The sequence below is a fragment of the Budorcas taxicolor genome, chromosome 7 (assembly GCF_023091745.1).
Source record: "Budorcas taxicolor isolate Tak-1 chromosome 7, Takin1.1, whole genome shotgun sequence".
NCBI classification, from domain to species: domain Eukaryota; kingdom Metazoa; phylum Chordata; class Mammalia; order Artiodactyla; family Bovidae; genus Budorcas; species Budorcas taxicolor.
Genome location: NC_068916.1, coordinates 16,682,485 through 16,694,733, shown reverse-complemented (window position 1 = coordinate 16,694,733; position 12,249 = coordinate 16,682,485). Strand labels below are relative to the sequence as shown.

Genomic DNA, 12,249 nt, shown 5'->3' with positions numbered 1-12,249 from the left:
CCTCACATAGGGAACATTGAAAGACAAAGTCCCAGCCTACAGAAAAATGTACCTCCCCTTGCAGGAGTTCCAATCCTTAGCACAGGCAAGAATAGCCCCCTGGGGGGCTTAGGGGAATGTTGATTGCTTGAAGTTGTCTGCAGAGCTTTTAACTTATGTGAACAGGAGCATTTTCCTGAGGAAGGAGGTGCCCAGCTTTCATCAGATTTCTCAAAGCATCTAGGGATCTAAAACCAAGTTCAGAATCCCTGCTCTCGACACCCAGTTATCTACTCTGTAGGTCAGCATTTCCCAACATTCAGGCCTGGGATGGTCTGAATCAGAATTACCTGGGATGCTTCTGTTTACCAGCAAGTTCCTGGCCTCCAGCCAACATCCTGAGTCAGCCTTTCAAGGGTGGGGCCTCGGATGTTTTGTTTTGGAGATGTTGATTTCAGCCAAATATGAGAACCATTGCTTTCTGAGTTCAGGTGTCCATAGCAAGCAACTTATAAATAAGGGATTAATATCAAAATTGGGGGCGGGGGGTGGGGGAGGTTGGTCCCTTGTGTCTGTGTCCCCTCATTGGGAGAAAACCCCAGATGTAAGCTGTTTTGGTCAGGGGAAGAGGGTTAAATCCCACTGGGATGAGCCTCCCCCACCCCACCCCCCATATGTGGTACTGTGGCTGCTGTCTGCGGGAGGGCAGCATCTCTGGCCCAGGGCTAGGGGCAGGTCAGCCAAACCAAAGACACGGGTGTGGTTTTGGTCTGAGAGTCTTCTGACTGAGTTAATCCCTCCAGGATGTTCCACCCCAAATCCACAGCCTCCCAGACAAACCCGTCCCAGGATCTTGCCTAGGCTCCATCAACCTGACATGTCTGTTCCTTGTCTCCTGGATGGGGCCCACTTAACCATCTCCCTCGAAGATAATGGTAGAGATTCCAGGGTGGTAGCATCCAGGAGGCGTTGACCTCAACCTGTCCTCCCTCCCCGGCTTCACTCCGCCTCCATCCGGTCCCGAACCTCGGCCGGCAGCCCATCGTAAAGGGTGTCCTCCACCAGGAGCCCCGACTTCTTGAGCCCCCCACAGTTGCCGAGCTCTTCCGGCAGTGCTTCCAGCCGGTTGCCCTTGAGCTCCAGGCGGCTGAGGCCCCTGAGGGCCCCCACCTGGGGTGCAAGCTGGCTCAGATGGTTGTAACCTAGGAGCAGCGTCCGCAGCTTGCGGCAGAAGAAGAGCTCGTCGGGTAGAAACTCCAGGGCATTGTAGGAGAGAGCCAAGTGCTGAAGATTCTGCAGGAGACCCAGCTCGGCTGGCAGGGAATGCAGCCCATTGTGCGAGACGTCCAGCAGGCGGAGGCTGGAGCACATGCCGAGCTGGGTGGGCAGCGTCTCCAGCTTGTTGTGGCTCAGATAGAGCTGCTCGAGGCCCCGGAGCTTCCGCACATGCTCGGGGACATAGGCAATCTGGTTGTGCCACAGCCGGAGCGTGAGCAGCTTGCGGCAGTGCTGGAAGCTGAGGATCTCCTCGATGGAACGCAGGTGGTTGTCCCGGAGGTCAAGCTCCTGCAGCGCGCCTAGGCTGAAGACGGCGTGGGGGATGCGCTCCAGCCCGCAGGCCACCAGCTCCAGTTCCCGCAGCACCGCCAGCTTCTTGAGGCTGTTCAGTGCCAACAGACGCGCCCCATCATTGTGCAGGCTGAGCCGCTGCAGGTGGCCAGCCACGTCAGTCACACTGGCAGGAACCTTGCCAGCGTTGCTCCGCAGAGACAGCACCTTCAGCTGCTTCAGCTCCCGGAGGCTCTCGAGGGTGGCTGCCCGGGCCAGCTCTGGGGGGAAGAGCCCCTCTAGATGCAGCTCCTCCAGACCACGCAGCCCAAACACCCAGAGGGGCACCTCCCGCAGCTCCTCGCACTTGATTCGGATGACCTTCAGGCGGTCCCGCAGGAAGATCTGCGAGGAGAACGGAAGCCTGGCGGGTGAGTGGAGCAGGCTCAGCTCCTGCAGGTGCACCAGCTGCGAGAGGCCCGGGGGGAAGGTGATGTCGCCGATGGCCTCCAGCCGCAGTGCCTCTACCTCGCTGAGCTCGAAGACCGTGTCCGGCAGCCCCGGGAGCATGCAGAGGGCCAGTTCCAGCCGGCCCCGGGCATTGCGCTGCAGCTTCTGCCGCAGCTTCTCGGCAGTCCACTCGTGGTTGAGGTTGAGCTGCTTCAGGCGGCTCTCGCTGACCTCAGAGAGGAAGACAGCAAAGCGCTTGGAGTACAGCGAGTCGTACTGGTCGATGAGGTGCAGCATAAAGGCGAAGTCGTTCTTGACATCGGGGATGTCGCCCATGCCAGTTTCCTCCCGAACTGACCGGAAGGAGTACTCCTTGAGGGGCCGGTGGAAGAGCCAGTAGAGGGTGTAGAGACAGGTGATCCCGTAGACGCACACGAAGGAGATATAGCAGAAAGCCAGCTTGGAGAAGAGGTGGGCTTTGGTGTGGTTGCAGCAGAAGCTGGCGTAGCCCGTCACCTCCGAGGTCTCCACCCTGCAGGCCACCAGGAAGCTGATCTTCCCCACATAGACCAGGTTGTAGACCAGGATGGCCAAGAACTTGCAGACCTTGAGCACCGTCTGCCGGATGTACATGGTGTACAGGATGTCACCCTCCTCCACGTGCACACGGAATTTCTTGACCTTTTCAAACAGGGCTTTGGCCTGCTCCCCCTCCTTCTTGTCCAGCAGGGTGACAGCTGGGGGCTCTGTCACCACCTTCTCAGGCTCTGGCAACACCTTCTCCCTCTCGCCCTCCCCTGCCGTTGTGGTCAAGGTCACTGTCGCCTGCCCAGCTGTGGTGGCGGCAGGGCCCTTGTGGTTCTCCCCGGAGACCTCGGACAGTGCCCGCGTAGTCCATGGCGAGTCAAAACACTTGCCCAGGATGGAGATGAAGTGCTCGATCTTGGAGCTGGTGCCGGGGAACTTGAACCAGAAGCTGGTGCAGACCATGAAGATGAGCGTGTGGATGACAACCAAGTAGGGAAAGTACTTGGCATACCAGTGGAGGGCCGTCTCGTAGCAGAGCTGGTTGATGAAGCTGTACTGCTGTAGGTCCAGGTTGTTCTTGAGGCCGCTCAACTCCCGGAGGTCCCCCATGGGCTCTGAGACCCCCCGGGGCAGCAGCTGTTGGCACGGGGCTTCAGATAAATTCTCCCGGGGTTCATGACTGGGCAGACAGATTATCTTGTCCTGCGTCACCTGGGGATGGGGGCGAGGGTATGAACGAGGGTGAAGGATCTGGGGTGGCCTGGGAAGTTATAGGGAGAGGAAGCAGGCTGCAAGCAGGAGAGGTCTGCCTTGATCCCCAGCTGTCCTCAGCTGGCTGTAACTTTGGAAGAGTCATTAAACCTTTGAGCGTGGGACTTTGTCTGGAAATAAAAGAGCTGGGTTGATTCGTGTTCCTCAAAAAGATGTTAAAGACCTAGGGAATTCCCTGCTGGCCCAGTGGCTAAGACTGGGCACTCTCAATGCAGGAGGCCTGGGTTTGATCCCTGGTCAGGGAACTAGATCCCATATGCCACACCTAAGGGTTCATGCTCCAACTTAAAAAAAAAATGAAGATCTCACAGGCTGCAAGTAAAAATGCCACATGAGGCAACTAAGAACTGGTGCAGGTAAATAAATAAACAAAAAAGATGTTGAAGTCCTAAGCCCCACATACCTGACCTGTGATTGATGCCTTATCTGGAAATAGTGTTTGCAGAGCAGATGTAATCAAGTTAAGATGAGGGAGAAATTTGGACACACACACACACTCACACTGAGGGAAGATGCTGTGAAGATACAGGGAGAATGTCCTCTATCATCCAAGGAATGCCTGAGGCCACCAGAGTCTAGACGAGAGGCACAGCCTTCGCAAGGAACCATCCCTGTCAACACTGATTTCGGATGTCCAGTCTCTAGAACTATGATAGGATAAGGGAAGACTTCCGGAATCTCCCAGACCCCGCCCCTGGGAAACCCCGCCCCATCCAGGCCCCACCCCGCCCCGCCCCTTACCTGGAGGGTGCACCCGAAGACCCCGATCATGAGCATGGCCACGGTGAGGTACTCGGCCAGCACGTCCCACCAAGGTTTGAGCACCTTGAAGGCGGGCTGCTGCTCCGTGAACTGCTTGAACTCCGCCACCGGAATCATCCTTCCTATGAGGACAGCAGGAAGCTCAGGAAAGGGCGCCTTGTGAGCCAGGCCCCCAGAAGAGCCAGAATCAACGCCTCTGCTCCCAGTATCCGCGCTCCGCCCCGCCGAACTCCGGCAGAACCCACAGCTGTGCGCTCCCTTCCCCTCCCCCGTCCCCTAGACCTCACCTCCTTCCTGGAGCCAAGCGACTAAGACTGAATGCTTGGCTTAAGGTGGTAAGTACTTACTGCTCGGTAAGTCCTCACCACCTCTGTTCCCAGGCACCCTTGCCCCGATGGGACTGGGCTTGACCACTCAGAGTTCAGAAGGGGCATTCCACGAGGCCGCTGCTCCTCGTCGGTGTGGCCTTCTCCCCAAGCCCAGGCATCTCCTCCCACCCTTGACGCCAGTCCCAAACACTTCGCTCTGCTTCCTTGACTCCAGACACCCGGTACCCAGGCGGCCAGCCCCGGATCCCTCCGTCCCTGGACCACAGAGAGTCCCGAGATTCGGGACTTCCGGGGCGTGGACCCCCACCCCCTTCAGGGGCGCTCTGGGCACCACCTCCAACCTCCAACCGGAAAAGCCGGCTGGAGCCTGGCTCTGGTTACCGGCCCCAGGGGCAGGGAGTGGCGGAGCTGAAGGCTTGTCGGCCCTGGGGGGTGGGGGGTGGCAGTGACGAAGACACCTGGGTTTCTGGTGGGGCCAGTGTTTAGGATCTGCTGCGGAAAACCGATACCTCAAAGGCAAGGGCTGAGGGGCAAAGAATCAGGAAATGGAAAACACAGGGAGAGAGCCAGGGTGACACCTACGACTACAAAGTCTAGGACGGGGCTGGGCTGCCAGGCTCCTGGGCGGCTAGCCTACTCTGTCTGTCCCTGGGTTTCATTTTAGACCAAGGTATCATTATTCCAGATACAGCCAGCCAGGCGCAAGTCACTCGGGGGCGTGGACCACAAGCTGGGGCAGCACCCTCCCAGACAGGCAGCCCTGGAGCCTCTTCTTCTCAGGTCTGGAAGGGGAAAGAAAGGGAGGCAGCAAGGCCTCCGCTGTCTCCGAGGGGGCTCCTAGGCCGGTCCATCCCCCCTCCCCAGCACCCATGCTCCCCAATATAAAGCCCCTGTTTCTCATCCTTCTCATGCTTTCCAGATGGCACAGTGGTCAAGAACCTGCTTGCCAATGCAGGAGATGCGAGAGATGCGGGTTCAATCCCTGAGTGGGGAAGATCCCCCGAAGGAGGAAATGGCTTCCCACTTCATTATTCTTGCCTGGAGAATCCCATGGACAGTGGAGCCTGGGGGGCTATAGTCCATGGGGTCGCAAAGAATCGGACATGACTGAGCACGGAAGCCTGTTTCTCATGTAGGTTTCCTGGGCCCTGTGGTCCTCATCCTGATAGCTTGTCACTGGCTGGGCAAGGAAGGGAGGCGTCTGGGTCATCGGATCATCCTCCAGTCTCCCACCCATCTCCTGGGGGGCAGGGCCTGGTCTCTGTCCCACACCTCAGCCAATCGCTCTGATACCTCCGTGCCTCCCTCTTTGGTCCCCGTAACCCTGGAAGGCCTCCCATTGCTACTGAATGAGGACAAGGTGGAAGTGGGCGGGGCTATAGGATGCAGGCCCCGCCCTGCAGGCTGAAGTCAGGGCAGTCGGCCACACCCCTTAATCCCACTAGGGATGGCATGAAAGGGAAGGGACACACCTGCCTACACCCGGTCTCCAGGGGCCCCTGACTCAGGCCCTGACTCACCCAGCACCAGGTACACGCAAGGGGGTACACAGAGCACAGGATCCCTCACCCAATGACCCAGCCCTTGCACTCAGTTTCACAACCTGTCCTCAACAACAAGCCTAGTAAAGGTGCCCCCCCAGTGCATCACAGGCTTCAGGCACCAGGGAATCTAATAGAAACACACCCAGGGCAACTCCACAGCCCCCAGGGGCCAAATTGCAGCCACCGATTGGGACAACCTTGGGGGCATTCTAGTGTGTACACACCAGTGCACGTGTGTACAAGCTGAAGGGAGACTCAGTACCAGAGACACAGCCATACACTCTCTTCCAGTTCTGGCCACCCACTATTCTCCCTGCCCTGGCCACCTGCCCCTGCAATGGACACTGCTTCAATTAAGAATGGTGACTCTTCGCAGAAATGCCACACAGACAGGCAGGGAGGACCAACTTCCTGCCCCCGAGGCCCTGCCACCCTTCAGGACACATCTCACAGTTGTGGAAGCTCTGCTACTGGTCATCCCAGACCCACAATCAAAAGCAAGAAGGCAGAGACACCCAGAGTCCCCAACAGATGGGTCAGAGGCTCCCATGGAGCAAGGTGTATACACAACAGCCTCAAAGGCAGACATGGGGTTATCATTATCTGTCTCCATGACTCAATCTTGATCGTTTGGAACCTGCCATTAAGTTTCCCCAGACACAAGACTGGCCCCCCTTTGTCTGAACCAGGCTGGTGGGAGGGCTAGGGGGGAAAGCATCATGGGGGTGTGGGGACAGAGAACTTAAGGCCACCAGATGTTTTCAGTGTCTTGTTTGACCCCCAACTCCGGGAGCATGGATATGGAGACCCTTATTTCCCAGACTCGGGGAAGTGAAATAACTCATTCAAGGTGTCCCAGCTTGTGACAAGCAGCATTTGAGGGAGACCCCCTGAGTCCTGTCCGTCTGATCACAGGCACTCTGTTCCAGGTTGAGCAAGCACCTCTCACTGAGATGAAGCATCTTTGCCAGGGGGCCTCAGAAGGGGCCTCCTTCTGGTAGAGAAGAGATGACGGGAGGATGGCTGCCCTGCCTACAAGGCTAAGTTGTCCTTGTCAGCCTCTGAACGGGAAATTGCCCCCTGCGTAGCCTTAGCTCCGCCTACCCATGCCTCACCCTTGCTTCTCCCTCAGGCCTCCCCCAAGCCCCCACGTTGCCTCTAAACACTGGCAGCGGTGGTGGGTGCCCCTGATCCCCCCACCCCCCATTTCCACCCACTGTCCAAGCTAAGCGGCAAAGAACAAAGAGTGACAGTTGTCAACCCCGAAATGGGCCTTGGAGGGCACTCGGTTTAACCTTTGACTTCTACACGAGGAAGAAATTATGGTCAGGGGTGCGGGGAGCAGTAGCAGCAGAGCCAGTTCTGGGCCTTAGGCCTGGGGAGTCCCAACCTAGAACTTTTCCAAGCTGCCCTTCCAGAACTGGGGGATCTGGGCAGTCTTTAGGTTCAAGGGACCCGGAAGGGACAGCCTGGGGAGGCCCCCACGTGTTAGGGCTATGGGAGGTGAGGGGCTCGCTGGGATGAACTGTCACCGCCAAGAGGAGAGGGGAACAAGGTATCAAGATGCCCAGGGTGGACCCTAGCTGTTCGATCTTCACTCTGTCCTTGGTCAGGCCTGCCGGGCTCCCTGGATAGGCGCCCTTGGGCTGGCCAGGGCCGGGCCTCTCTCTGCACCGCCCCCTCTCACCACCGTCCCCCCCCCCCCCCCCCCAACGCCCAGCTCCTCTGTGCCCCAGACGGCTTAGGGCTCAGGTCGCAGGGCCAGCCGCATCTCGGGCTGTCCTCCTGTGGGCCAGGTCCTCACCCCGCTACCCGGTGCCCAACCGCGGAGAGCCACCTACTCACCTCACGGGCCAGACGCTGTTTCCAACTCCTGTGTCCCGGGGAGCTGAGCGGCCGGGACTCCCGCGGAGTTCGCGGGCAGGACTGGGTGAGTCAGGGCGGGCGGGACCGGAGCCGCGGGCTGCCCCGCCCCGCCCCGCCCACCAGCCGTCTCGGCCCCGCCTCCCTTCGGACGCTCCCGGACTCCCGGTACCGCCGGAGAGCCGGAGGTAGGCGATTCTAACCCTGGAGTCCCCGGGGAGGGGAGGAGCTCGTCGGAGGAGCAGGAACGGTAGAATTCTGCGCTCCACTGCAGTGGGGCGGACCTGGCGTGGGGGACACTGAGAGGGGCTGAAGGCGCTGGACGCCCAAAGCCAACCTGAGAGTAGCTTTCTGGGATTTAAGCTGTCTAGGCCAGTCAGGAACAGGTGGAAGCCCTTCTCCTCCCTTCACTCCCAGGTGCAGCTACTTGGCTTTGAAACTCAAACAGGGAATCAGTGATCTGGGCCCAAGGGAGGGCGGGGCGCTTTCTCCTTCCTGCTCTGACCACCCAACCAAGGGAGGCTCTCCACTGGGGAGGAGACAGAGTCCGGGGTCAGAGGGCTCTGGGAGCCAAGGTTGGAGTCCAATCTGGGAGATCTGCTTCTCAAAGGGAGACCCTGCTGTTCCAACCCCCACAATTTCCTCCCCACTTTGGGAGGCCTGACCTAGATCTCAGACAAGACTTTTACCTTGATCTGCTCTGTCTGCTAGACTCAAGAGAGAGGAGACCTGAGGAGGTGGGAGAGTGAGACCCCATCTCATGGGGAAAAGAAGCCCACAAGTTCACCAGATTAGAGATACTCTGAAACCTCGAGGGTTGGCACCCCCTAAGCTTAGGTTCCTCTGTGAAATCTGGCAATGGGCGTGGCCCCCTTCAGAAGTCCCTGTGGGCTCGGCCATGGGCCGCCCAAAGACAAACCTTTGTGTGGACAAGATAAGTGAGGCTATCTTCTCTCTCAGAGCTTCTGCTCTATTGGGGTGTGTGTGTGTGGGTGGGTGGGTGGGGGTGGGGAGAGGGAGAGGGTAAGGATGTGTATAATTAAGGAACAAGATAATGTCAATTTGTGACAAATGCTTGTGTATATAGGGGCTTCCCAGGTGGTGCAGTAGTAAAGAATCTGCCTGCCAGTGCAGGAGATGCAGGTTTGATCCCTGGGTGTGGAAGGACCCTTGTAGAAGGAAATGGCAACCCCCTCCAGTATTCTTGCCTAGAGAATCCCATGAACAGAGGAGTCTGGTGGACTACAGCCCATGGTGTCTCAAAGAGTTGGACATGACTGAGCGATTGAGCATGCACTTATGCTGTGTATATAGCAAAACAGGGTGAGGTGAAGTGGTAGCAAAGGGGCCTTTTGAGATGAATAGTTTCTCCTTTTCCTCTAGCCTCTGGAGTAGCTCCTTGAGACCCATGCCCTGAGGGTTTGTTCTCAGCTATATGCTGGGATGTGTGTCTTGTTACACACTGCTTTGCACTTCTGAGCAATAGTCTCTGCAGTCATTGGAACTGAAGCCCCACGAGCCCTAGACACATATCTTTTCTGGCACTTCAGATGGTGCCTGGCACACAGTGGGCATTCAGTAAATGATGGATGGATGCTTAGTTCAGGCTCTTCTTGATGCAGACTCCGAGGCAAGGAATTAGATGGCAATAGTTTCTCTGGAAGGTGAACTCAGGAAGCATTAACGGTGAGCCAGTGGGGAAGAGAAGGAAGCCAGTAAGTGTTAATGAGGGTAGCTCTGGGAGATGATGGCAGATGCACCTCCAAGGTGTACCCACCCAAGTGGCGGGGAGTGGAAGTACTGTTGCGCCAGCTTCTGTCTGTCGTGGCTGAGGGCTTCTCTGGAGACGGGGATGGAGGGGGGCGTTCACGCCTTGGGACTCCTGACTTTCCCTGCACGTGGGGACTCTGGGTGCTCAGAGGGTATGGGAGGGGCTGTATGGGATCTGCCACAGGTACAAATGCTTGAGTGGGATGTCTTAGCCATATGACATACATGCAATGCTGCCCAGTGGTCCTCCAGAAAGACAGCCTACTTTACATTCCCACTGGTAGTTCTTGAGTTTCCCCACATGCACACTACCCAGGCTTTTAAACAATTGTGGTAATGTACACATACGTAACAAAGAGTTTGCCATCCTAACTATTTTTAAGGGTACAGCTCCCTGGCATTAAGAGCTTCCCTGGTGGCTCAGAAGGTAAAGAATCTGCCTGAGATACAGATTGATCCCTGCAATGCAGGTTTGATCCCTGGGTCAGGAAGATCCTCTGGAGAAGGAAATGGCAACTCACTCCAATATTTTTGCCTGGAGAATCCCATGGACAAGAGGAGCCTGGAGGGCTATAGTCCTTGGGGTCCCCAAAGAGTCAGACACGACTGAGCAACCAGTACTCTCACTTCAGTGGCATTAAGTAATTTCACAGTGTTGGGCAACCATCCCCGCCATCCATCTTCACAACTTTTTTCATTTTGCAAAAACTGAAACTCTCTCCTCATGGAACACGAATTCACTATTCCTCTCCCCCAGCCCCTGGCACTCAGCATTATACCATCTCAATGAATCTGAATCCTCTGGGGACCTCATATAAGTGGATCACAGTGGCTATATCGTTTTACATTCCCACTAATGGTACACAAGTGTTCTTATTTCTCCACATTCTCACCAGTACTTGTTTATTTATAACCAGCTTTTAAGGTTTTGTGAACCTGAGGTAGCTATCTACTGCTGTGTAACAAACTGTCCCAAAACCTAACTCCTGAAGACAACAAGAATTTACTGTCTGACAGTTACTCAGGACTTCCCTGGTGGTTCAGCAATAAAGAATCTACCTGCAATGCAGGAGACAGAGGAGAAAAAGGGTTCTATCCCTGGGTTGGGAAGATCCCCAGAAGAAGAAATGGCCACTCACTCCAGTATTCTTGCCTGGGAAATCCCATGGACAGAGAAACCTGGTGGGCTATTGTCCATAGGGTCACAAAGAGTCAGACTCGACTGAGGGACCTGAGCTCACGTGCAGCTTCTCAGGGTGAGGAATCAGTGACAGTGGCTACAATGAGTGGTGCAAGTCTCCCTTCCCCGGACCCCAACAACCCTTGAGTTGCTTTCTGTCACTGTCTATAGATTAGCTTGCAATTTCCGGAAGGTTGTATGAATGGGACCACGCAGGGCATTCTCAAGCTCTCTGTATGAACAAATGTGATGGGGACGAGGTGGGGCAGAGGGAGCTGGTTCTTTGGAATGGGATAGTGGGTAGCTAAGAGTCTGGAGAGATTGGGCTTGAGAGCAGAGAGCCCAGTGTTTCTGTTGGGTCGATGAGGTCTTTTATTTTTTAATTAATTGATTTGGCTGCACTGGGTCTCAGTTGCAGCACACAGGATCTTCAGTCTGTGTTACGACACACGGGATCTTTAGTTGCAGCAGGCAAACTCTTAGTTGCAGCATGTGGGGTCTAGTTCCCTGTGTTGGGAGGGTAGCCACTGAACCACCAGGGAAGTCCCCAATGTGGTTTTGAGTATAAGCAGAGGTGCAGGAGGGTGCCTGGCACTGTCCCCCAGCTCAGGGCAGCTGAAGATGGCCATCTCCCTCTTCATGCTTCTATCCCCTCCATGCCACAATCCCCTATCAAGGTACTCCAGGTGGCCCCTGCACCAGTTGTCAAGTCACCAAAATGACACCCCTACTCCCTCAGGCTGGGCTGGGAAACCTCGAACGGGATTTCTTCAGCTCTTTCATGCACTGGTTTTGACACCTCCAGCACCCTCCCCCCACCCCCAATAATCTCATCTCCCCAAAGCCTGGCTCTGTCCAGAAGCTTTTGCTGACTTGACTTTATCTGACCCGAGAGGGTGTGGAGAGTGGGGGTGCGCTGCCCTGTAGAAGGTTGGGTCACTTCTCACCAGCCTCGGTCTCTCTCTCCCCCTCATTCTTTTTTCCTCTCTTCCGCCAAATCGGGGCCTACCCCTACTTTCCCAGGGCTTCATTCTCCCACCAGTCTCCCGAGCTCAACGAGATAGGAGGTTTCCTGGGGTCTGTGAAAAAGCTTTGGGTAAAAGAGAGGTGGAAGCCCCGGGAAACCTGGGTCCGGGGGCAGCACCTGCGGTCGCGAAGGCAAAGACTGGGCCAGGGACATCAAGAGGCGGGATTGGCGAACTGGGCACGAGGCGCGATGGTCCCGCCCCTCCTGGTTGCCAGGGCCCAGCCTATCCGCGGTCAGGCCGGCCTCGGGTCTCCAGGTGGTTGGGTGGGGGCCTGGGCAGGTGTGTGTGTGGCAGCGGATGGGGAAGAGGGGGTTAGACTGGATCGGACACCCCAAGGGGTTACCCCCTCCGCGAATCCCCTCCGGTTGGGTGTCTGAGGTCCTCAGGCGCAGCCGCAAAGAAGCCGCCTGTGGCTCCCACGCGCTCCCCCCTCCCCACTCAGTTCCGCGCGCTCCCGCCTGCGCCTTCCCGGTCTGGATCCAGAGCACGCGCCCCCT

General features: G+C 56.8%; 1 protein-coding gene across 2 annotated transcripts; it reads right to left on the bottom strand.

The window, feature by feature from the left end:
* Positions 1-978: 978 nt before the first annotated feature.
* On the bottom strand, positions 979-4,155 carry LRRC8E (leucine rich repeat containing 8 VRAC subunit E). 2 transcript variants are annotated; one of them, XM_052644082.1, is made up of 2 exons: positions 4,018-4,155; positions 979-3,216 (listed from the first exon to the last, which is right to left on the bottom strand). In XM_052644082.1, exons 1-2 carry the CDS (start codon positions 4,153-4,155, stop codon positions 979-981), a joined length of 2,376 nt encoding a protein of 791 aa, XP_052500042.1. The 2 variants fall into 2 exon arrangements, 1 of the variants encoding a protein (XP_052500042.1); XR_008199722.1 differs by lacking the exon at positions 4,018-4,155 and adding an exon at positions 3,778-3,805 and having other exon boundaries at positions 3,079-3,216.
* Positions 4,156-12,249: the final 8,094 nt, after the last annotated feature.